The 26,068-nt window shown below is 46.3% G+C and overlaps 1 protein-coding gene across 1 annotated transcript in view; it reads right to left on the bottom strand.

The window, feature by feature from the left end:
• Window positions 1-1,718: 1,718 nt before the first annotated feature.
• Window positions 1,719-26,068, bottom strand: part of kat6a (K(lysine) acetyltransferase 6A) — a 128,622-nt gene continuing 104,272 nt past the window's right edge. The window contains exons 13-19 of the mRNA XM_055662298.1: window positions 22,516-22,609; window positions 18,317-18,548; window positions 16,825-17,005; window positions 15,971-16,261; window positions 9,292-9,592; window positions 5,437-7,028; window positions 1,719-5,386 (exon numbers count right to left, since the gene is read on the bottom strand). Of these exons, the coding sequence (XP_055518273.1) occupies window positions 4,352-5,386; window positions 5,437-7,028; window positions 9,292-9,592; window positions 15,971-16,261; window positions 16,825-17,005; window positions 18,317-18,548; window positions 22,516-22,609 (3,726 nt within the window). The 3' untranslated portion in view covers window positions 1,719-4,351. The remainder of the gene's footprint in view (window positions 5,387-5,436; window positions 7,029-9,291; window positions 9,593-15,970; window positions 16,262-16,824; window positions 17,006-18,316; window positions 18,549-22,515; window positions 22,610-26,068) is intronic.

Below are 26,068 nucleotides of genomic sequence, written 5' to 3' on the forward strand. Positions count from 1 at the left end.
AGCCACAAGGGCCACATCTAACTCCCTCTTAAATATAGCCAATGAAGTGGCCTCAACTACCCTCTGTGGCAGAGAGTTCCAGAGATTCACCACTCTCTGCATGAAAAAAAGTTCTTCTCATCTCGGTTTTAAAGGATTTCCCCTTTATCCTTAAGCTGTGACCCCCTTGTCCTGGACTTCCCTAACATCGGGAACAATCTTCCTGCATCTAGCCTGTCCAACCCCTTAAGAATTTTGTAAGTTTCTATAAGATCCCCTCTCAATCTTCTAAATTCTAGAGAGTATAAACCAAGTCTATCCAGTCTTTCTTCATAAGACAGTCCTGACATCCCAGGAATCAGTCTGGTGAACCGTCTCTGCACTCCCTCTATGGCAATAATGTCCTTCCTCAGATTTGGAGACCAAACATTTAACCAGACATTTAACTTTGGCTTTAAGGGGGAGATGCAGGATGTGCACTGGATTACAAACCAGCGCTGTGTTACAAATTGCACTGGATTACCAGTTCAGTATTCAACTGCCTCCTGAGGCTCCAGTGACCACAGTGTGATGGTATTGGTGGTTAAACTGTGATAGGCAATGGCAAAGGCTTCGACCCTGGTTGCTCAGTCTTTGATCCACGAATAGATAACAAAATACAGGCCATGTGTGACAAATGGGCCCCGTATTTACAGATGTCCTCAGGAACACAAAACCACTTGATATGGTGAACTACCTCATAGTATCGTAATGAAAGGCAACAAAAACACCTCGCACTGACAAGGATGAACAATCACTAAAAGTGGAGAAGGGAGAAGAAACTACTTCTGTCGTTTGTAAGGAATGAAGTCTGTGGGACTTTTGAATTTAATATTATCGTGGGAGCTTGTTCGTGTATGTAGGGGTGTCCATTAGTTCATAACCTGGGAGAGGCCTGTACCAATAAAGCCTCAGCTTGTTCAGGGTAAACCAGTGGTGAAATGTAACTATTGAACCAACTAATACTGAAAATTGTGCTGCTTTATTAATGTTGCAAACAGAGTCTGCTTTGAGTGTGGTGTAATATGAAATATTGCTGTCGAGCAAAATCCTCAAAATGTCCTAATTCTGCATTAGGATTTATGGAGTTATGAAAATGCATATGGCATCCAATGGTCCATTGATCTCAGGTATGGCAAAATTAAGCAAGTAATTAATTCTGTGGAAGGCAGAGGGTTGACACCAAGATATTCCATAGCAGCTGCCCTTTCATTCAGTCACATTAAAATGGTCTAGTTTAATTTAGAGATACAGCGTGGAACCAGGCCCTTCGGCCCACCTAGTCTGCACTGACCAGCGATCCTTGCACATTAACACTATCCCACACACACTAGTGACATTTACACCAAGCCAATTAACCTACAAACCGGCACGTCTTTGGAGTGTGGGAGGAAACCGAAGATCTCAGAGAAAACCCACCCAGTCACGGGGAGAACGTGCAAACTCCGTACGGACAGCACCCGTAGTCGGGATCGAACCCGGATGCCCGGCGCTGTCCGGCAGCAAATTACCGCCGCGCCGCCCCTGATGGCGTGGCGCTTAATGTTTTGAACGGACAGGATAAAAGTAGAAACATGTAATGCACACGTTCACTCAACGATAGCCATTGCTACTGTGTGCTGCTGCAAGAACGCTTGTTCCCCCATCCCGCCCTTTTGATCAAAACACTGTAGGTCAAGCTCAAAAGACAGACATCCAAAAATGGCTCAACATAATTTATTTATGTTAAAATGTACAGAGGTCTTTGAAAGTAGTTGCTAGAAAGAAAAATGATATTACATACAAGGGAGATGAAGAGGGAGTGTGGCCGGTGCTGGCAACTGTGTGCACAGGCCATGTTAATCCCTCCTCGTAGCTTACAGTCACCATGTACAAGTACAAAGGCTACAAAAAAGAAAGCAATATAAACAGACATGAATATTCAGCTTTTTACATGCGGCTTGGAGTCTGGAGGAGGTCTATTCACACACACTATAAGTCTGGAGAATTTATTTTTTTTAAAATAGCTTCAATATTCTACAACAAAGATAGAAAAACTCTAGAGATGGAATGAAATGTGAGTTCTTTAAAAGGCATCTGAGAATCACTAACAGATTCAGTTAAGATTACCCAAGTTTAGCTGCTAAAAATACCTCTTAACAGAATTGAAAAATGACAAGTACCAATATTATGTAGGATAAATTCATTTTTAATATAGAAAAACATTTTCTATAATAATCCTAAAGTCAAAATAAGCCAGTTTAGCTTTCAAAAAAGGAAGCTGCCTGATCCAACAAACCAAGAACACCAGAAACAATAAGAAGGAGAAAAGACAAATCTTCTTTGTCAATCTGTAATATATCTGGTGTTCTGGGCTAAAACTGGTTTGGTTTTTTTTCCTTTTCTTTTTTAAAAACATCTTCCCTTCTCCCTCCCACCCCACCCCACCCCAAATCAACAGTATTCCATCAATCACACTTGAAGGCCAGCCCAGAAGTGTGGAGTGGTTTTTTTTTTTTGTTGGTTTTTTTTTTTTTGATGGATGCAATTCCAATAATGGGATTCACTACGAATAAAAAATAAACCATCAGGTGCGACACGGGCCACACAGGGCATACACGTAGGCGTGTGCCGAACATGCATGTTTTTCAAAACTCTCGCCCGCCGCCGCTGTGGGAAGATTTCACATCACATCCTTTTTTTTTCTTGAAAAAGCATGAGATTAATCGGACGGTGGGGAAAAGAGAAGGATGTGGACTGGTGAACGGGCTGCGTGGTGTGGACCTGCACCGATGATACACATCTCTGGGCTGGGGTTGGCTGCCAGCTACAATCCAGCAACATTTCCTAACCCCCACTCCCCTATCACTTGACCTTGGTGGTGGGTTTCAGAACAGGGAGCCTGCCATTTGCCTTATCTGATGACATCCTGGCTGTAAACCTCTCTTTGAGAGTTCAGTACCATTTATCATCACTGGCCTCTACCTGGTCTCACATTCAAGATGATTATTTTTCCTTTCGGTACCCACAGCTCTGGGGATTTGGGATGCCAACGAGCATCTTCTTAACGTACCCCCCCTCACACTGTCCTGTCGATGTACATTCACCACCAATTCCTCTCTTACAACACATCTCCTTTGTCTCCACCTGGAAGATACCAGTGGATTGCTGAACTCTGATAACTAAAGACCATTGATAGTGATAGATGGTAGCAAACAAGAGTCAAGATACTCCTCTCCTTAACTACGCGACTCCTGAGCTAATCTTGCCACTTAGTGAGCTAATTGAGACTGGATTTGGAAGCAATTAAACCTCGTGTGATTACGGGAAGGGTCGGGCAGGTGAGGGGGAAAAGAAATTAACAGTTGCAAATATTGCAGTCTTTTGCATCTGATAAATACTGGAACCAAAAATACATAGTCTGATAAATCTGAATAGGTTTCTTTCTCATGATTGAGAATTTCACTGAAGAAAAAATAAAGTGGAAATTAAACGTTTTTTTAAGCCTCAAATGTTTCAGGACCCTGGGCTGCCCTTCGAAAGTGCTAGAACAAATACTGTCAATTCTCATAAAAAAATAAAGGCGTACGAGTGAAATGGCTTGCAGTGACATAAGAAGCAATGTTAAAAACATAGTTATAACATACGTGAAAATGCTCTTGGGCCTGTTGCATGCTGAGCTCGAGTCAAACTCAATACCAACGGAGGGGAGGGGGGGGGAGAGGGAGGGGGGGGGGGGGGGGGGGGGGAAGGGTGCCCCTCAGCATTAAAGTTGGAAGTCCACAAGCGATCTGGTTTCACCTACTGGCATGGGGGGAGAGGGGGAGGTTGGGGGGTGGGATACAGAGAGATCAATAAATCACAGCCACACCTGCAACAATATCACCAAGGCAGAGTATGGGATAAGTGCCTCCTGCCCTGTGCCAAGTCAATAAACGGAGACCTGGACAGTCCTCCCTCAGGGGCTCACATATCTATGGACTCTATAAAAATGTGGACTGCACACACAAACTGAAAGATTAAAAAAATTAAAAATATAAAAAGCAGATAGTTTTTCATTTCTACAATTCATTAAGTAAGGCTTCTTTTAATTAAAAGATTTCTTGTGCATGGTTCCTTAAACCATTTTTTTCTTCTTATTGAATTCTGTTGCAGAATTTCTCTTTTCTTCTTTTTTCTCTCTCTCGGGGCTGGGAGATTAAGGCCAAGGCGCTGCGAACATGGCCTTAAGCAGTTCATGAAATTCCTATGTCTACAGCAACCGTTCTATTTGAAATTTCCATTATTTCTGTTGTCAAAGAGTATAAACAGTGGCTTTATCTTATTTTTAAATGTTGCCTCCAAGAAGCTTCCCTCATCTTCTCATGTACGGGCTATTTAGTGATTGCTTGGACATGCCTGTGTTCATATAGCTGTGGTGAGATGGACCAGTGTACATCACATTGCCGTGGGTGTTGGACTGCATGTGTTGCTGGCCGTAGGGTTGGCTGCCCATCATGCCCATCTGCATCTGCATGGGATACTGGGCGGTTTGGTTCATGTAGGCCGCGTTGCCGTGGTAACCGCTGTTCATCATCGGCTGGCTCATGCGGTAGCTGCCCATGGGGTTCAGCGGGTTCATGTTCATGGAGTTGACGTTGTAGGCGGGGGCGGGCATCAGGTTGACGCCCATGTTCATGCCCCGCTGGACCGTGATGGCGCGCTGGGCCAGGGCCGGCGTGTTGCGGGCGTAGATCTGCTGCTGGTGGGTGGCGGCGGCTGCAGCGGCGGCGGCGGCCGGCAGCGGGGCCGACTTGGAGCGGTTGGAGATGTGGCCCTTGGCCGGCATCTGGCCCTGCAGCCGCTGGGTGTGGGGGATGCCCAGGTTGGAGGTGGCCATGTTGCACTGCAGCAGGGGCGAGGACAGGTTCATGGAGGGCGATGCCAGGTTGGGCGGCGGGGTCATGGTGGACTGCACTTGGGGCGTGCCCCCCAGCGAGTGGGGCGAGGGAGCCAGCTGAGCCAGGCCCGAGTTGGACAGAGACACACTGGTTGCATAGGAGGTGACAGCAGCCGAGTGGCTGTAAGGCATGGCATGATGGTCCATGATGGTGTTGGTCAGCTGCTGAAGCCTGGCCAGGCTGAAGTTGGCCGAAGGCTGGGGGTAGCCACCGGCTCCAAAGTCCCCCTGCCCCATTCTGTCGTACAGGCTCATGGCGGCAGCGTTGGCCGTCTCGGGGATCTCCATCAGAGTCATGGGGGCCGTGGTGAAGCTGTTGCTCATGCTGCATTGGGACAGTGGTTGCTGCTGCTGCTGTTGTTGTTGTTGCGGTGGCTGTTGCTGGGGCTGCTGCGGTGGTGGTTGCGGCTGCGGTGGTGGCTGTGGCTGCGGCTGCTGTTGTTGTTGCTGCTGCTGTTGCTGCTGCTGTTGCTGCTGCTGCTGTTGCTGCTGCTGGCGGCTGGCTGCTGCTGCTGCTGCTGGTTGTTGCTCGGGGGCCTCTCGATGGCACAGCTCTGCGGCGACTTCATGTTGCAGTTAGCCGGGGCAGTGACGCCGCCCTGCTGCATCATGCTGCAGCTGCTGTTCATGCTGGTCATCTGCTGGGTCACCACGCAACTGTTCTGCGTCAGGCTGCTGGATGAAGACAGGCCGCTGTACGAGCAGCTGGTCTGTGACGTGTTATTGCCGCATATGCTGCCGCCCATGGTGGAATCGTAGCTGCTGGGGTTCTCGTAGTTTTCCGTTGTGCTCTCGATGCTGCCCAGGTCGCTGAAGCCGCTGTCGACGACCTGCTGCGAGTGGTCGGACACAGACGGCACGTCCATCATGGGGCTGGTCTCCATGTTCTGCATGGAGGGGGCGGACAGGGAACCCTGCTCGGGACTTATCTGCGTGTAGTTGCTCTCTAAGGTCGGCATACTGGGGCTGCTGACCGAACGGACCGACTGGCTGGGGTGCGACTGAACGGAGGAGATGGGGCTGTTGTGGCCCGACTGCTGGCAGTCCTCCACCATGGTTATCTGCGGGCTCTCTTCAGCCTGGTTGTAGCTCTGCAAGTTCTGGCAGGCTTCCAGGGTCTCCGCACAGTCCTGGTACGTCCCGTCCTGCTCGCCGTTGGTCTCCTGGGTCAGCGACTGGACGGCCTGCACGGTTTCCAGATCAAGCTCGCTGTGCGAGATATCTTCCTCCTCTTCCTCATCCTCCTCCTCCTCCTCCTCTTCCTCCTCGTCTTTGAACTCCGGGATCAGAGTCTCCTTGCTGTCCTGATCGTCCACGCGGTCTTCGTCTGAAGGCGGCACGAGCTCAGAGTCCAGCGATGTGTCGTTTGCCTGATCTTCTTCGGAATCTGCATCCATCACATTTTCACACTCAATATTTTTATCCAGGGCGCTCGTCTCTAAAAAACGCTCTTGGATGGGAGATTCCTCCTTTGCGTTTTCCTTTACAGTCTCCTCTATCTTCTTGTCATCGGGGTCCAGATGCCCTTCGTCTTCATCGTCAGCATCATGGTCTTCATTCTGGTTGAGTTCTTCCTCCTCCTCCTCTTCCTGCTCGTGCTCCTCGTCAGTATGCCCCTCTTGCTCCACCGATTCAGACTTCTCCTCAGTCTCAATGTCCGCCTCCTGCTCCTCAACCTTCGGAGGGGGGCTGAGAGATTCGGGCGGCATTCTCTGCACGTCGCACGGCACCTCTTCCTCCAGCTCCTCCTCATCCTCCTCTTCCTCCTCGTCCTCTTTTTTGTACGCGATGGGCAGGTCCACAACCTTCGACTCCACGACGGAATTCCTCCTCTCCTCGCTGCGGTTGGGACGACCTTGCTTCGGGACAGCATTTGCTGGCGGTGGAACTCCGTTCTCCACTGCCGCGATCGATCGGGCGAGCTTGAAGCCTGGCTTGCGCCCGGGCTTTTTCTTCCACTTGATTGTCCCCCGCTTCACGCCTTTCGGCCACCCTCTCTTGCGCTTCAACACCAAGGGCGGGGATTTGGGTACGGGGGACTCCTTGACTTTATCTTTCCTCATGGGGGCAAAGGATTCAGGCGCATTTTCTCCTGAAAAATGAAGGAAACACGAGTTAGATTTAGGCAAGCAAAACGGTGAATACTCTAAACCAGTGGTTCCCAACCTTTTTTTGGCCACGCCCCACCTAATCACCTCTAAAATCCTGATGCCCCCCCTTGCTTTCCCTTGAGAAAAAACGGAGGAAATAGATATTATAAGGGTAACTTAGCAAAAGCTCTTTGAATCGCATTTCTAAATCCAATTCAATAAATAAGGTTCTCCCATGACCTCGCGCGCTTCGTGCGACGTGCATGAAGAGCGATGGCGCGGTGATTATGTAATAACTACACAATAAAGACCTTTTTTACCCCAAAAAAATTATTTACTCAAAATAACATCTGAAACATAAAGTACATATGTTTACCTGATGGAAAATCCAAAAAAATAAAAATCGAAAATTTGGACCCAGACCTCCTCAGTCGCGCTCAATTGCCCCCCTTAAAAATCAAATTGCCCCCCTGTGGGGCGTACGCCCCACGTTGGGAACCACTGCTCTAAACAGAGAAAATCCCTTACGGGGACTTTATGGCACTCCAATGTCCTTCAATAGAGCAGCTGTGGGCACAGGTTTCCCTGGGCAATGCACGATACCAATCACTTCCACTATGTGGTGACAAACAAGAGATTGCCCTTGCCAACATAGAGCATGTTGCAAGTACTCAGAAGATCAGACAGCACGTGTGGAAAGAGAAGCAGAGCTAATGCTTCAATTCACTGATCGTAATTTATGCTCCAAGATTCCACTTTTGGAACAACATTAAACCACTGCTCCATGAATTACTTTACTTGCTATTAAGTATTTGTTATAACACCAGGATAAACATAGAAAATAGGTGCAGGAGTAGGCCATTCAGCCCTTCGAGCCAGCACCGCCATTCAACATAATCATGGCTGATCATCCAAAATCAGTACCCCGTTCCTCCTTTCACCCCATATCCCCCCCGATTCCGTTAGCCCCAAGAACTATATCAAACTCTCCCTTGAACACATTAAATAGTTGATTAAGCACTCAACCAAGAAAACTAAGCTCAATGCCAGTAGATAAACTGCCTACACACACTTGTTTTTAGGGCAATAACTAACTTTGTATTCAGTAATAAGCTATCCACATCTGAACAAACACATCCCAATGCCACATGGGAATCCAAAATGTCTTTGCACAGTTAAATTATGGGGTAACAAAAACTAGACATGAAGATGCCAGTATATCATTACCAATGGGCACCTCCCTTCACTGGTATTTCGTTGAGTTAGGCCCACGACACCACGGGAAGGCTCAAGTTAGTTTCATGTATTAATCTGGATAGCCACAAACTCACAAACTCATACGTTTTATCGCATCAGCATGTATTATTTATAATTTGCTGTGACCCAAGAGGAAGGGAAAATTGGAAGGCAAATTGTGCCTTAGAGGTCACTGAGCAACAGACACAAGGGAGTGGGCTCAAATGCCAGCAAGGATGCCAGATCCCTGCCCTTGGAAGACACTTGTAAAACATGAGCTTTTGATACGTCTGGAAGCTGCGCTTCTTCCCCTCTCCTGTAGTCCCATATCACTCGATTCAATTGCAACATCCCAGGACTTCTACGCCATTCAATACAATTCAAAAAAGGCTCACCTGATCTTTATTTCCACTTTCCTGTCCTGCCCATCTATATCATTCCTCGATTCCTCTCTAGCCTAAAAATCCATCTCAGCTTTGAACAAAGTAATCCAGACTATTAATTCAATCTTGCTCCTAACATTATCATATTGTCTCTTATATGTATGGTCAATAATGGAGCTAGCTTGTGCTTTCAAAGTAATATGCCCAATCAACCCCAACTTGGGTCATTCCATAGAAACATAGAAAATAGGTGCAGGAGGAGGCCATTCGGCCCTTCGAGCCAACACTGCCAACATGGGAATGCCTTCCATTCCCATGTTGGCTCGAAGGGCCGAATGGCCTCCTCCTGCACCTATTTCTCTTGCACGAAGTGCGCTTTCGGATGGCGCCACCCGGTTCCAAGCTCCTGAAGATGCGGACTCCCCGATGCTCCTTCTCGTTCCTCTCATCCTTCCATTCCCATGTTGTGGTTTGCCCTGCAGTCATCTTTTCCAATCTACCTATGGTAGGCCCATAGGAAGATTGACTATAGGTAGACATCAACTCTTCCTCATTTCACCATTTACATATTTTTGGTCTCTTTCCACAATAATTGAAAAGAGAATTCAACTTCCACCACGGAAAGGGCAATGTGGCAGTCAAATACCTTGAACTTCATTGGCATTGACCTCATCCTCTGCCACCTTTCTCTTGCACGAAGTGCGCTTTCGGATGGCGCCACCCGGTTCCAAGCTCCTGAAGATGCGGACTCCCCGATGCTCCTTCTCGTTCCTCTCATCCTCTTCCAGTTCGAACGTGGGTTCCAGGTGTGGCATCGGCCGCTCGGTGTCGGAGTCGTCAAATGGTTCATCCAGCACCTCGGTCGTCTCGGAGATGGTCTCTGTGACAACGCTGCTGTTGTGCTGTTTGCGTTTCCTCCCACGTTTCTTCCGGTGAATTACCACTCTCTGGGGAAGCAGGTCAAAAAATGACATCAATTCAATCATGTAGTAAAAGTCATTACTATTCACTGGAGCTACTGCATGTTATCGAGACCAATATGTCTGCATTTTTTAATGTATTTTAAAACCAATTCTAATATCAATTGGAAAGGGTACAGGGAAGATTTACGAGGATGTTTACGAGAACTCAAGGGACTGAGCTATAGGGAGAGGTTAAGTTGGCTGGGACTCTATTCCTTGGAAACAGGAGGATGGGGGGTGATCTCAGAGGTGTATAAAATCATGCGAGGAATAGATCAGATAGATAGATGCACAGTCTCTTGCCCAGGGTAGGGAAATCGAGGACCAGAGCACATAGATTTAACGTGAATGGGAATGGATATAACAGGAATCTGAGCGGTAACTTTTTCACACAAAGGGTGGTGGGAGTATGGAACGAGCAGCCAGAGGCGGTAGTTGAGGCAGGGACTATCACTATGTTTAAGAAACAGTACATGAATAGGACAGGTTTGGAGGGATACGGGACAAACAAAGTCTGCTAGTGTAGCCAGGACATGTTGGTCAGTGTTGGCAAGTTAGGCTGAAGGTCATGTTGGATGACCAGCAGAAATAAGAATGGATAATGCTACAAACACTCAGCAGGTATGGCAGCAACTGTGGGAAAAGAAACAGTTAATGTTTATTCTTGGTGACTGTTAGCAGCATGTTCTGAAGAGAGACCATCAACGTAACCTGGGTTTCAACAACTAAGTTACAGAGATAGGTTGAATAAATTAGGTCTTTATTCTCTGGAGCGCAGAAGGTTAAGGGGGGACCTGATAGAGGTCTTTAAAATGATGAGAGGGATAGACAGAGTTGATGTGGACAAGCTTTTCCCTTTGAGAATAGGGAAGATTCAAACAAGAGGACATGACTTCAGAATTAAGGGACAGAAGTTTAGGGGTAATATGAGGGGGAACTTCTTTATGCAGAGAGTGGTGGCGGTGTGGAATGAGCTCCCAGTGGAAGTGGTGGAGGCAGGTTCATTGGTATCATTTAAAAATAAATTGGATAGGCATATGGATGAGAAAGGAATGGAGGGTTATGGTACGAGTGCAGGCAGGTGGGACTAAGGGGAAAAAAATTTGTTCGGCATGGACTTGTAGGGCCGAGATGGCCTGTTTCCGTGCTGTAATTGTTATATGGTTATATGGTAACGCGACTAATTAACACTGGGTCTGTCACGTCTTTTCTCATTTTGGTATTTCCAGCTATTTACTTAAATGTACACAAAAATGCTGGAGAAACTCAGCGGGGGCAGCAGCATCTATGGAGCGAAGGAAATAGGTAACGTTTCGGAAATTTACTTAAATGCATGATAATAGATGGATATATGCAGAGGGAGCAGGCAAAAGACATCTTTGCACCTTAAGCTTGTTATACCATTCCTCACGATCGTGGTTGATCTTCCAGCCCAGTGATGCTTCCCAGCACTACGCCCACACCTCTTAGTTCCCTAACAAATAAACTTGGCGAGGTCTTCTGGGAATTTTTTTCTCAGTCCTAAACAGCCTGCCTCCTATTCAGAGTATAACACCTGGTTGTAAAGTCCTTGGTCGGGAACAAAATATTCCATGCATCTAACCAAGAACTTTGCAAGTTTGAAGAAATTTGGAAGGGGGCTCTCAGTTTTCCAGAGTATACTAGCACAGTCGACAATCTCTCCACATCTGCGTACTCTACCCTCTCCCTACACCAATAGCTGCACCTCCACTGACTCCTCTGTCAAGCTTCTCAAGTTTGCGGACGACACAACCCTGATTGGACGGATCCAGGATGGGGAGGAATCTGCCTACAGACAGGAAGTGTCACAGCTGGTGTCCTGGTGCCATTGCAACAACCTGGAGCTCAATGCTCTTAAGACAGTGGAATTGATTGTAGACTTTAGGAGAGCTCCTCCTCCCCTCACCCCACTCACCATCAACAACACCACAGTCACATCTGTGGAGTCTTTTTAGTTCCTGGGAACAATCATCTCCATGGACCTTAAGTGGGAGGCCACCATCGACTCCACAGTCAAAAAGGCACAACAGAGGATGTACTTCCTGTGGCAGCTGAGGAAGCACAATCTACCACAGGCAATGATGGTTCAATTCTATAAGGCCATCGTAGAGTCTGTCCTCACCTTCTCCATCATAATCTGTTGGCTCGGCCACAAAGCACGACACCTGGAGGCTGCACCGAATCGTCCGATCAGCTGAGAAGTTTATTGGCTGCAACCTTCCCTCCACTGATGAACTGTACACTGCAAGGGCCAGGAAGCGAGCGGGCAAGATCATCTCTGACCCCTCTCACCCTGGCCACAAACTCTTTGAATCACTTCCCTCTGGACGGCGACTCCGGACTGTCAAAACTGCCACAGCCAGACATTAAAAACAGCTTTTTTTCCCCACGAGTAGTAGCTCTACTCAATAACCAAAAATCTGTTGCCTCCTTTTGCTCTGGTATTTAATTTAATTCACATGTTTAATCAATAATGTTTTAGTATTAATGTTTTATGTATCATTCTTAACTGTCACTGTATGTCATGTTGTCACTTAGGGTGGAGCACCAAGGCAAATTCCTTGTATGTGAATGCTTGGCCAATAAACTTATTCATTCATGTGCTCGCTGGCACTGGGTGAATGGCTCTATAAGTCACTTGCCAGTCTCTCTCAACGCTAAAAGCACAAACTGTGTAAATTTCCCCATCTCTTGATTAGTGGGTGTCGGGGATTATGGGGGAGAACTGTGTTGAGATGGATAGATCGATCAGCCATGATTGAATGGCTGAGTAGACTTGACGGACCAAATGGATTAATTCTGTTCCTGGAATTTATGAAATATCTCTGCTAGAATGGGGTTGGATCGCGAAACAGCTTAAAAACATAATCTCACTGCTGCAACTGAAAAATTAGCAGATGTTTAGAACCCGCAGAACCAGAATGATTTCAGGTTGTGTTGGTGGGGCGGGGGGGGTTAGTGGGCTGAGGGATCAGCTAGTTTTGAAATATTGAGGGTTAAATTTCATTTCATGGAACAATCGCACTCGGGACCAAAATGTGGTAGACACTGCCATCTAGTGAAACTCAGTCGGAAACGTAAAATCATTTTGGATTGAGATCAAGTGTTGTACAGCAGATCTTGTGTAATATTACAAGCTGGGTGATTGCCAGAGGTGCCAGGTGTCAACAGAGTGGATGTGAAGATGATGTTTCCTTTTATGTGAGAATTAGAACAGGGGGGGGTGTAGCTATGTTAGAAAATAAGTGGTTACCCATTTAAGGCAACGATAAGGTGCCATTTCTTCCCTCAAGGGACTGACGCCTTTGGAACTCTCTTGTCCAAAGCCCAGTGGATGCAGAATCTTTGGAGATTTTTAAGACAGAGCAAAAGTTAGATTATCGATGAGGAAAGTGGTAAAAAGGTTTACTGTGAAAGGCAGGAATGCAGAGTCGTGGTTGCCCTCAAACCAAGATCTCAGTGCAAAGTGAAGCAGGTTTGAAGGACTGAGTGTAGACACAAAATGCTGGAGTAACTCAGTGGGATCTGCAGCATCTCTGGAGAGAAGGAATGGGTGATGAGACCCTTCTTCAGACTGATTGAAGGACCGAGTGATATCTTCCTGTGTCTGATTCCTATGTTCCAATAAATCCAGAAACGATGACGATAATGTCTAGAATATCCTTTCCTCCTGCTCATCACAGAATGTTTACAATTTGCAAGGCGGCTGTTTGGCCATTGAGGTGGTTCCATTTCTCTGGAAACACCACCCAGCCAGTCTTCCCACAAAACTATTTCTTTTCAGAAATCTGTCTCCTTCTGAATGCTACGGTTATCTCTGTCTCAACAAATCATACTGACAATGACCTCTAGACCCTCTGAGGGGTGGCACAGAGGCCCAGCGGTAGAGTTGCTGCCTTACAGTGCCAGAAACCCGGGTGCAATCCTCACAACGGCTGCTGTCTGTACGGAGTGTGTACATTCTCCCCGTGACCTGCGTGGGTTTTCTCCAGGTGTTCTGGCTTGCTCCTACATTCCAAAGGCATGTGTGGGTTTGTAGGCCAAGTGGTTTCTGTAAATTGCCCCCTAGTGTGTAGAACTAGTGCACAAGTGATCGTCCGTCAGTGTGGACTCGGTGGGCCGAAGGGCCTGTGTCTACGCTGTATCTCTAAACTAAGCCACTCGCTCTGCAATATTTTTTTTTCCCCTTATTCTTATAATTGGGAATCATTTCTGAATTAATCCAATGATATTCGGTTCACAGTCAGTCAAGGTTAATATAAAAGGTATAGAAAAATGAACATTATTAGAAGTGAAGGTAGACAAAAGTGCTGGAGAAACTCAGCGGGTGCAGCAGCACCTATGGAGCGAAGGAAATAGGCAACATTTCGGGCCAAAGCCCTTCTTCAGACTGAAGGAAATAGGCAACGTTTTGGGCCGAAACCCTTCCGGGTTTCGGCCCAAAATGTTGCCTATTTCCTTCGCTCCATAGATGCTGCTGCACCCGCTGACTTTCTCCAGCACTTTTGGCTACCTTCGATTTTCCAGCATCTGCAGTTCCTTCTTAAACACCTCATTAGAAGTGAGACTACAGTGAGATAGGATTGATGAATGAACGGTAAACTTAAGACAGAAAAAGTAATGCATGCGTCTCTAATGTCGATAATCAGCTTATTCAGTATTGCCTTGCTCTCCACAGAAACTATGAAGCCTTTGCAACAGTCACGCATTGTAAAAAAATATATACTAAATATCTTGTTATTGAGTTAGCTTTACAATATGATTTTTTTTCTTTCAGTCTCAGTGAAGTTAGAAATGTTATGAAAATATAGTCCCTTGGATGTCAGGGCAGCTGTTATATATTGCCAGTTGTTAGATCATTGGTATTGGTATATTTCTGTCCTCGTCTCTTCATGAATTATTGATTGCATTTAACGTGCAGAGGTTACATTCAGATTTCCCATTCTGTGCAGTCTGATCACACCGCCGCACAGTGGCGCAGCTGGTAGAGCTGCTGCCTCACCGTGCCGGTGACCCAGGTTCAATCCTGACCTCGGGCACCGTCTGTATGGAACGGGCACGTTCTCCCCGTGACTACCCCGGGTGCTCCGGTTTCCTCCCACATCCCAAAGACTTGCAGGTTTGCAGGTTAATTAGCCCTGTGCAAAGGGTCTTTTTTTTTCTGAGCTGAATCCCCAAACTAAAGTAAATAAACTAGTGTTCCTCCCCTAATTCCTGATATATTCATCATGGACAGTACTATTAGGGAAAGCTCAAGTTGAAAGGGTAATTGAACCTCATCCCTGCCATAGCCGAAAAAGGGACCACATCACCCCAATTCTGGCCTCTCTCCACTGGCTCCCAGTACGGTTCAGAATCAATTTCAAGCTCCTCCTATATGTATACAAAGCCCTTAACGGGCTTGCCCCCACCTATATCAAAAATCTGCCAACCCACCATTCTACCTCCAGGTCCCTCAGGTCGGCTGACTTGGGGCTACTGACTATCCCGCGGTCCAGGTATAAGCTCAGGGGCGACCACGCTTTTGCGGTTGCAGCACCTAGACTGTGGAACAGCATCCCTCTTCTCATCAGAACTGCCCCCTCCATCAACTCCTTTAAGTCTAGACTTAAAACTTATTTCTACTCACAAGCATTTCTTGAGGTCCCCTGAGGGAGTGCTGTATGTATGTATTCATGTATGTATTGTTAGATCTATGTACCACCGTATGTAGCACGTTAGTACCTGCACTGATGTAAAGCACTTTGGTCAACGAGAGTTGTTTTTAAATGTGCTATAGAAATAAAGTTGACTTGACTTGACACTGTAACACTGCCATGAGGACATCTTGCTGCATGGTTCTTGCATGCAGCAGTTGTGTTCAAACAATCATCACTATCTTTAAGTGAAGCAGTTCTTCCTTGCTGCCATTGTAAACTTAGGACCTCTTGTCTGATTCTACAGCATCATTGGGGGGCACTGTGGAGCAGCGGTAGAGTTACTGCCTGACAGCACCTACAACGCCAGAGACCCAGGTTCTAACCCGACTACGGGTGCTGTCTGTACGGAATTTGTACATACTCCCTGTGACCGTGTGGGTTTTCCCCAGGGTGCTCTGGTTTCCTCCCACACTCCAAAGGCACACAGGTTTGTAGGTTAATTGGCTTGGTATAAATGTAAATTGTCCGTGGGATAGTGTTGATGGTCGGGGCAGACTCAGTGGGCCAAAGGGCTTGTTTCCATGCGGTATCTCCAAACTAAACGAAGTCTAGGTAAGGATTATTGTGGTGTACTTCACAAATGACTCCAAAATAGGACCCTTTTGATCTGGAAAAACCACAAAGCCAATTTCCACGAGCTTACCTTCCTCTTCACTCCACGCAGCGCTGGTTTTGTGAGTACAGGCGGAGAACTTGGCCTTGCCTCGTCGCCTTCTTCGTCCTCACCATCTTCCTCCTCCTCCTCCTCCTCTTCCTCCTCACTGCTTTCACTGAAATGCTTCCTCTTGCCATCACCATTAGGCAGAAGACCTTCGGCAATGATGTCCTGCCGGGTTTTGCCGTTTGATGCACACAATGTGATTTGCCGGCCGTTCTGGATTGGTGTATAGCCATTGAGTTCCTTTTTATCCCACAACTCAATGGTGTCTTCAGTCTGTTGAGAATAAATCCCGTTTAACACACGAACAGTGAATTAACTCTCACAGAAGGTGAGACACAAAAATGCACCCAGACAGCACCCATAGTCAGGGTCGTGTCTCTGGCGCTGTGAGGCAGCAATTTTACCGCGGAACCACCGTGCCAACTTCGACAACTTGAAATTTAAAACGGCCAAGAGCTCTCTTTATGCTAGTAGTGGAAAGGAACTTTATTACTAGTAGTGGAAAGGAACTTCTGATGCTGGTTTAAACCGAAGATAGACACAAAAAGCTCAGAAAGAGTAGCTTAGCGGGACAGGCAGCATCTCTGGAGAGAAGGGATGGGTAATGTTACGATTCGAGGCCCTTCATCAGACTAGTTGCGGAAAAGGGAAAGAGAGATGTAGAGATAAAGAACAATGAACGAAATACCTTGTTAGCTCTACACCACTGCGCTGCTGTGCCGTCCCAATAAATTTATGCCAGGAAAAATTTAAATCAGGAATAATTTGGCTCAGAAGGCAAATCAACCGATGAGAAAGAGAATCAGAAAGTCATGCATTGTGTTGTGAACTGTTACCTTTAATGCTGGAGTCTCTTCGTCCTCTTCCTCATCCTCCTCTTCCTCGGACACTACCGTGTTGGAAAAGATTAAAGGAGTCCAACGTAAACTGTCCGGATCAACTTCAATCTGCCGTGGATTAGCTTTAAGCTTTGCCATGTGATCTTGAATCAGCTTCTCTCGCCGAATGACCAGAAACCTTTCAACAAGTTAAAAAGAGACACATCAAAGGATACTGCAAGGCAGAAGCACAATGAAATGTCAGGACCCAATGGAGGATCACAACAGTACAAGTACAGGGCTGCAACTGTGCTTTTGGTTGCTGGCTGTTTAAACCAACAAATGTGTCTGCAATCAAAAATAAATAAAAAACTCGGGAGAACCCTTGAATTACCTCGTACAGTGGGACAAGCCCTTAACACGAGAGTTATCTAGAGTTAGAGGGGATATGTTTAAGTGGTAAAATTGCTTGTCGATAAAAAGGTGCCGGTAAACAGCCCAATTAAAAATCAAGCTACATTTAGCAAAAAATGGCAACAATATACTTTGGCTTTGATTTTGTGACCAATCAACTTCTAATTTAATAAACTAATAACTAAAGATTATAACATCAACATGTTAAAAATGAAACAAAATCTAGTTTTTAAACTTTGTGCAGGGGCCAATTCACCGTAACATATCGTTACAAAAACAAGCACTGAGGAAGAGCATAGAAGTTTAGAGGGATTTGAGGAGAAACTTTTTAACCCAAAGTATGATGGGAATATCAAAAGCACAGTCAGAGTGGGTGATGGAGGCAGGAATGCATACAACATTTAAGACATTTTGCAAATGAGTACTTGAAATCACAATCTTGGAAACAAGGGAGAGCAGGACTGGCAGGTTAACATTCCAGGGAATATTCCAGGACTTGGCAGTGGGAAATGGGGGAGTCACATGACTGATTAATGAGAACATAATGGAAGTGCGTAAACAGGTTATCCCAGAAGTTTCATCCAATGAAGCCACTTAGGTAGATAATAGGAATAGGGCACCTTATCACTTTACTGGGGTTTGGGAACAGCTCCATCCAAGACCGCAAGACATTGCAGAGAATTGAGGACACAGCCCAGACCGTTAAACAAACCAACCTCCCTTCCATCGACTCCATCTACACGTCACTCTACCTCGGCAAGGCCACCACCACAATTAAGGTTGAGTCTCACCCCTCTTCTCCCCTCTCCCATTAGGCAAGTGGTACAGAAGTGTGAAAGCGCATGCCCCTAGATTCAGGGACACCCAGCTAACAAAAATGACACTGAACCATAAAGGGAGATGAGAGGATTGAGAACCACAAATGGTCAGACACGCGATATTAAGGAATTTGGGAGTGGCTTTAGAGGATATAATCTACCACGTGCCAAAAAGTTATTCACAGTATACCTTTCAGAAGATGAACATGACAAGTGTATTTGTTACTCCTTACAAACAAACAAAGTTACTTAATGACAGGTGTGAGATGTTAACATACCGGTCACTGCGTAACTGTAACATCTTTAGATGGTGGAGAATGGTGGTGATATCCTGGGGACAGATCCCCGTTAGTTTGCTCAGCTTCTTGATGCTAAGTTGCTTGTCATGACATTGGTGAAGGCACTCCAAGATCACGCTCTTCCAGTAGGCCATGTACGAGAGGCGGCCCAAGTCAGACAGTGGCTTCTCTGGCGACCCAGCCTGGCCTTCTCGCTTCGACAGCAAATAACCTGGGCACACAAAGTTTCATGCACGTCACTTTTCAACCAGAATTACCTTATCCCAAGCAAGCGCAGAACAGCTGTGAATCAAGATTCAAAGTATCCAGCTTGATATGCACGTCAGGGAAAATGTTGTTTGGGTAGCTTACAACCTCACAGAATAAACACTGAATTCTCCAATTTTAGAGAACTGATCTACAGAGCCCCCCCACCAACACAATTTAAAATCAATGTTTTAAACTTTTTTTCCCCCTTCTCCCCCGGTGAATTTGCACCCATGTCTCCCTGTTTCCACCTCCCCCAACCCCATTCTACCCAAAGATCCTATAGCAAGCAAGGTAGACCACTCGACGAAAAAGACGTAGTGCGGTCATGGGCAGATTCATGGGTAATTTTCGGCCCCATTTCCGTAACCGGCTTCCGTCTCCGCCAAGATCCCGCAGGATACTAGTGCGGAGACGGAAGCCGGTTACGGAAACATCCTGGTAAAAATAAAAGTTATTTGGGAAAAATCTCTGCCTTTATAATTATAATTTATTAACACAAACTGTTTCCCCGCAACGTTGATTACACTGCGGGTCGGGTCGGGTCCGGTTTCTGAAATGGATGAAAAAATGGCCCACGTTCCGCTCCGTTGCGTACTACACACCAGCCCATTGCATTTAGAAGGAGTGGTCTATCTTGCTTGCTATAGGATCTTGGCTTCTACCTATCTATATTCCATCTTCAGCTTCACAAATCGCACCTCTTCCATCCTTATCTCACATTTTTTGTCTTTTAATTCTGGCCAACCACCTGCGTATTTACCTTATGGCTTCCTCCCCCCCCCCACAGAAAGTGTCCTGACCCTAATGTCAGGCCATGGGTACCATGTAATCCTGTGCTACCTGCTCCATGGTCGGATAGTCGGCAACTAAACCTTCTCCCCCCACCTGGTTTGCCAGCAGGACCAAAAACAAGGGCGAATGAGCTCCATGTGAGCCAACGGCCACCCAGACTTCAGTAGAAGTTGCGATCACTGTCGTACATAGCAATGTAAGGAACGCCCGTCGGAAGCCAGCACCACTGCGTCGCTAATGTTTTCAACAATTTAATAAAGAAGAAATAATGACCCGAAACGTCACCTATCCGTGTTCTCCAGAGATGCTGCCTGACCCGCTGAGTTACTTTGTGTCTTTTTTAGGGAATCAAACTCAGTCTTGCTTAGAATGAGAGAGCAGATGCACTCTCTCAAAGTCAGAGTTAGAGGCAGACGACAAGGCCTTCCTGCCTCTGGTCTTTAGTAAAACATAAACCGATGTGATTGAGGTGCTGCAGTGTGAACTACATGCTGTAGAAACAGAGTGCTCAATGCAACGAGTTAACACACGGTGTAACAATGTATTATCTCGCAGAGCCCTGAGACTCTGTAACAACTTCATTTTATCTAGTACCATAAAGGGAAAGATATTGTCCGACACTCTGCAAGTGTCTTTAGCCACAGCCAGTTTACAAGATGCCCCTGGCAGGAGTCTACAAACTTACTATCCAGCAGCCTCATGTTCTACACACAGGGAACTGAATCAAAGTGTTGGGTCTGGCTGGTGTATGAGCTCCTGAATGAACAACAGTGAAGAACTAAACTAAGAAAATCCAAAGTGCTTTATTGCTATATGTACCAGGCAGAACAATGACATTCTTACTTGTAGCATTACAAACAGGTTTGTACATTTGTAAATGCCTACTGAAGCAAAGCAAGAATTCCACTGTCCTATCTGGGACACATGACAATAAACTCTATTGAATCCTGCGTACTCAAAAGCTAATGTAATAAACACACAGTAAAAATGGTCAAGAAATAAATAAACCTACGTAGTGCAAAAAACAAAATAAAGCCGAGTCCTGAGTGCAACTCTGTAGTTTAGTTGTAGATCATAATGTTCAATAACCTGATCGCCGTTGGGAAGAAACTGTTCTTGAACCTGGACGTTACAGTTTTCAGACTCCTATACCTTCTTCCCGATGGCAAGAGTGAAATGAAAGCATGGTCAGGGTGGTGTAGGTCCAGCAGAGAGCAATGGAGGTGGGTCAGGGAAAAGGCATTCAAGGTCAAGGTTATGAACTTGGGAGGTGAAGAAGGTGGGGGCAATGTTGTTGTGGTCTGTGTAAAGTCACCATGGATTCTTTACAAACTTAAAACTGCTTTGCAAGCAAAATATAGTCTGTGGATACGGTGAATCTGCAGTAGTGTTACGGGATGAACATTCCCACAGGTGAAGCTCCTTGTTCTGAATGACTGTTACAAAATGGGTTGGGTGTGGATATATTTATATTTTGTCTTACTGTTTCCAATATAGTGCATCTTGTGGAAGTAAAACTAGCTTCAATAAGAATAATTCGTATTTTTTCCATACCATGAGATTTTGGGGAAAGTATGTCGACTTGGACTGAAATGCTCGCGTTTTATGGCAACCTGTTAGATGGAATCTGATAGAAAATGTAGCTGGTCAATATTTCATTTTTACTTCCCAGTAAACTTGACAGCTCAATTCAGTGCTGAATAAATTATGGCCACCTTCATCCAAACTTAAAAAAAACCATGTACTGTGAAGTAAAATTTGACATATTGAATTCACTGTGTTGATATATACGAAACTAGATTTCACACAGTGTTTCTGTGCCAGTTGCAGTCACTGCTACCGTTGTCATAGTAAACTGGTCAATCTTTTCCTGTCATCCTAAGAGTTTAAACATATCTTAAGTATGTTTAGAGTCTACGTGTGCAATCTAATCAGCAATCAATGTGCAATCAATCTTATCTATTTGCATTTCCTGTACAGCTGTGCTGGAGTTCAGTTCAGTACAGTTTAGTTTATTGTCACTAAGAAAATAGGTGCAGGAATGGGCCATTTGGCCCTTCGAGCCATATGATCATGGCTGATCATCCAAAATCAGTACCCTGTTCCTGCTCTTCCCCCATATCCCTTGATTCTGTTAGCACTAAGAGCTAAATCTAAAGGCCCTGTCCCACTTTCCCAAGTTACTCACGAATTCTCCCGAGTTTTCCCCTTGCTTCAAACTCGGAGAAGGTCCGTAGCAAGTCCGTAGGAGTCTGAAGCGAGTCCGTAGGAGTCCGTAGATATTTCGTAGCGGCTCGTAATGCCAGCCGTAGGTACTCGGGGCATCAGGCAAGTCGGGACGTTGTTTCAGCATGTTGAAAAATGTCCACGAGTAAAAAAAATAGCCCTGAGTACCTACGAATGGCTATTACCGAATTTCTCTCGAGTTTGAATCGTGAGAAGTCGCCCAAAGAGTCGTACCTTGTTCTGGTCGCCGCTGGATTTTCAACGTCGAAAATTTTCGGAGACCTGCTGCGACTATGACGGGTGCCGGCAAGTCGCCGAAAAAAATCACGTAAGTGGGGCAGGCCAATAAGTTCATAATTTATAGGAGCAGAATTAGACCATTCAGCCCATCCAGTCGACCCCACCATTCAATCATGCCAAATCTATCTTTCCCTCTCAACCCCATTCTCCTGCCTTCTCCCTGTAACCCCTGAAACTCAAAAGACTCTAAACCTGTCCTTATAAACTAATATGCTTTCAACATCCTGGTCCAACATTCAAAAAAATTAGGTGAATACATTTGTGGAATACAGAAGATCAAAACTCAATCATAAAACAAAATATCTTCAAATTTATCTAAGTTCCTGCACATTACTCCAAATTCAAGAATGTTGCTTTGAGCTTGTAGAAATCCAAAACATTGAAATGCCACCAACAATAAAAGTCAGCCAGGGTAAGCTAACCGCATTCTTGGAGATGCTATTAAAATTATGCTCAGTTTTATTACAATTTGTACGGAATGAAACTTTCTAGGTTTATATTAAATTGGTTCAACATTGTCTTATGTAAAGGAGTACAGATGTCTCGTTCCTCATTCGGTATTTCATCATGAGTTCTTAAAAAAAAAAAGAAATCATAAATCTGCCACTTACTGAAGTCGATGAGAAACCTTCCATATCCCTTCCTCTGGTACTGGGGGAGAATCATAATACAGGAAACGTTGTATTTCTGCTGGCAATGCTTCTCCTGAATTGGAAAGAAGTAATTGGGGAGAAAAATAAATAGCCAGGATTACAAACATATGGAGTGCACATTAACAGATATCAACTCCCCAGGTTAATTCTTGTTAATAGTTTAGAGATCCAGCGCGGTAACAGGCCCTTGGTCCACCAGCCAGTGATCCCCACACACATTAACACTACCCCACACGCACTATGGACAATTTTACATTTTGTGCCAAGCCAAACTTGTACATCTTTGGAGTGTGGGAGGAAACTGAAGATCTCGGCGAAAACCCACACAGATCACGGGGAGAACGTACAAACTCTGTACAGACAAGCACCCATAGTCAGGATCGAACCCGTGTTTCTGGCGCTGTTAGGCAGCAACCCCACCACTACGTTACAATAAACTACGGATACTGGGATCTTGGGCACCTTGCGATTTGCCTGAGTTTATAGGCTATTGGTTTGAGGGTTTGCCATAAAAGTCTTTGCGATCCAAACTTTTCTCTCTTAATTTTAATAAACTTTAATTTTACAATTTGTCTTTTACAATTTGCAAGAAATGATCATTTGTAGCATAGAATTCGCTGCCTTCAGGAATAGTGAAATTAGGGACAAATATTATTTTTTTCTAAATGTAACCACTGTGTGAAATTTCCAGTTTTGGCCCGGTGGTGTTCAAAGTACTTCTGCGCACCCGGGGCTCGTGGGCAACAGCAATAATTGGCAGCAGTAATGAGCATCCAGCTGTGGCCTAACTAGCATCATCTGGATCATCCATATTCTGTGCTTCGACTAATGTAATGTACAGGAAGGAACTGAAGAAGGCTCTCCGTGGATTGTTGTCGGCCCCAGCAAAGGCCGGAGACGGAGGAGGCACAGGAAGAAAAAGCGTGGTTGCCGGCCCGGACTACTCGCTAGGCTAAGGCAACAACCACATAAACCACCGCTACCCAGCATCATTCTCACCAACGCCAGATCTATCACCAACAAAATGGACGAACTAAGACTACAGGTCGCCGCAAACAAATTCATCGCGGACAGTTGCATTCTGCTAATAACAGAGACGTGGCTACACGCACTTGTACCGGACGGAGCCATTGAGCTAGCAGGCCGCACAGCATTTCGTTGGGATAGAAACAAAGAGCAAAGGAGGGGGGTTATGCATCTACGTTCACAACAACTGGTGCACAAATACCACAATCATAGACAGACACTGTTCTGCTGATTGGAGTACCTGATAGTTAGATGCAGGCCTTTCTACCTTCCACGTGAGTTTACCGTGGTCATAGTTACAGCTGTGTATGTCCCACCGGATGCTAATGCTAGCATAGCCCTAGGCTACCTCCATAGCGCTATCAGCAAACAAGAGAACACCTACCCCAAAGCAGCCCAAATCATAGCTGGTGATTTCAATCACGCACTTAAAATCAGTTCTCCCCAAGTTTGAACAACACATCAAATGTGCAACCAGCGGAGAAAATACATTAGACAAGGCCTACTCAAACATCAAGAAGGGGTTTAGAGCCACACCACTACCACACTTAGGCCAGTCGGACCACCTATCCAGTCACTTAGCACCAGCATACACCCCCCTTAGGAGAAAAGCTCAACCCACCACCAGGACTGTTAAAACTTGGCCTGAAGGAGCTTCCTCACAGCTACAGGACTGCTTTGAAAGGACAAACTGGGACATTTTTGGAAATCAGGACTTGGAGGAGTACACATCCACGGTACTCTTTTACATCCAGAACTGAGTTGACAACGTCACCGTCGACAAACTCATCCGGGTGTACCCCAGCCAGAAGCCGTGGATGACAAAAGAGGTCCAAACTCTCCTCAAGGACCCCAACACCGCCTTCAGGTCTGGCGACAGAGCCCTGTACAGCGCTGCTAGAGCCAAACTGAAGAAAGCGGCCCACAAGAGGAAGATAGAGGACCACTTTAACAACAACGATCCACGGCGGGTGTGGCAGGGCATCCAGCACATCACCAACTACAAGCCCAGCAACAGCACGACGGCCGACGGCGATGTCTCACTGGCAGAGGAGCTGAACTGCTTCTTTGCTCGCTTCGAGGCAGAACCAGAAGAGCTCGTCACCATTCTCCCACCAGCCCCTAACAACAACAACAACAACTACACCCTCACTGTGCAGGAGCATGAAGTGAGGCGGGTGCTCAGGGCGGTGAACCCGAGGAAGGCTGCCAGCCCGGATGGCGTGACAGGAAGGGTTCTGAAGGAATGTGCAGACCAGCTCTCCAAGGTTTTCACGAAAATCTTCAACCTGTCCCTGTCCAAATCCATCATCCCACCGTGCCTGAAGTCTGCCACAATCATCCCACTACTAAAAAAGCCTGTTATCAACGGCCTTAACGACTACCGACCAGTCGCTCTCACATCAGTCATCATGAAGTGTTTCGAGAGGCTGGTCCAGCAGCACATCAAAGCCAGCCTCCCGCCCACCTTCGATCTACACCAGTTTGCCTCCAGAGCAAATAGGTCCACTGAGAATGCCATCGCCACTGCTCTTCACACTGCACTGACCCACCTCGAACACCAGGGGAGCTATGTGAGGATGCTTTTCATTGACTTTAGCTCCATCATCCCCAGCAGACTGGTCACCAAACTCATGGATTTAGGACTCTCCCAACCCATCTGCTTCTGGATCAAGGACTTTCTGTCTAACCGCCCCCAGGCCGTCAGACTAGGCCATCACCTCTCCACCACCATCACACTCAGCACCGGCTCCCCACAGGGCTGTGTGTTGAGCCCCCTCCTCTACACCCACGATTGTGCCCCCGCCCACTCCACCAACACCATCGTCAAGTTTGCGGACGACACGACTGTGGTTGGACGTATCTCAGGAGGAGATGAGACAGCCTACAGGGAGGAAGTCCAAAGACTGGCAGCGTGGTGTTCAGACAACAACCTCATCCTAAACACCACAAAAACAAAGGAAATGATCATAGACTTCCGTAAGAACAGTGCAGCCCCCAAACCCCTATTCATCAATGGGGACTGTGTGGAAAGGGTCTCAGACTTCAGATTCCTGGGCACACAAATTACGGAGGATCTCTCCTGGACTACAAACACCACCACAGCAGTCAAGAAGGCCCAGCAGCGACTCTACTTTCTGAGGATCCTCAGGAAAAACAACCTGGAGGAGAAGCTGCTGGTGTCCTTCTACCGCTGCTCCATTGAGAGTGTGCTGGTGTACTGTATAACCACATGGTATGCCAGCTGCTCTGCAGCGGACAGGAGAGCCCTTCAAAGGCTCATCAACACCGCACAAAAAATCACCGGCTGCCCACTGCCCTCCCTGAAGGACATCTTCAGCTCTCGCTGCCTTGGCAGGGCAGCCAACATCCTGAAGGACCCTTCCCACCCTGGACACAACCTGTTCCACCTGCTGCCCTCTGGCAGACGGTACAGGTCTTTCAAAACTCACACAAACAGACTCAGAGACAGCTTCTACCCCAT

This window comes from Leucoraja erinacea, chromosome 35 (genome assembly GCF_028641065.1).
Source record: "Leucoraja erinacea ecotype New England chromosome 35, Leri_hhj_1, whole genome shotgun sequence".
Lineage (NCBI taxonomy): Eukaryota > Metazoa > Chordata > Chondrichthyes > Rajiformes > Rajidae > Leucoraja > Leucoraja erinaceus.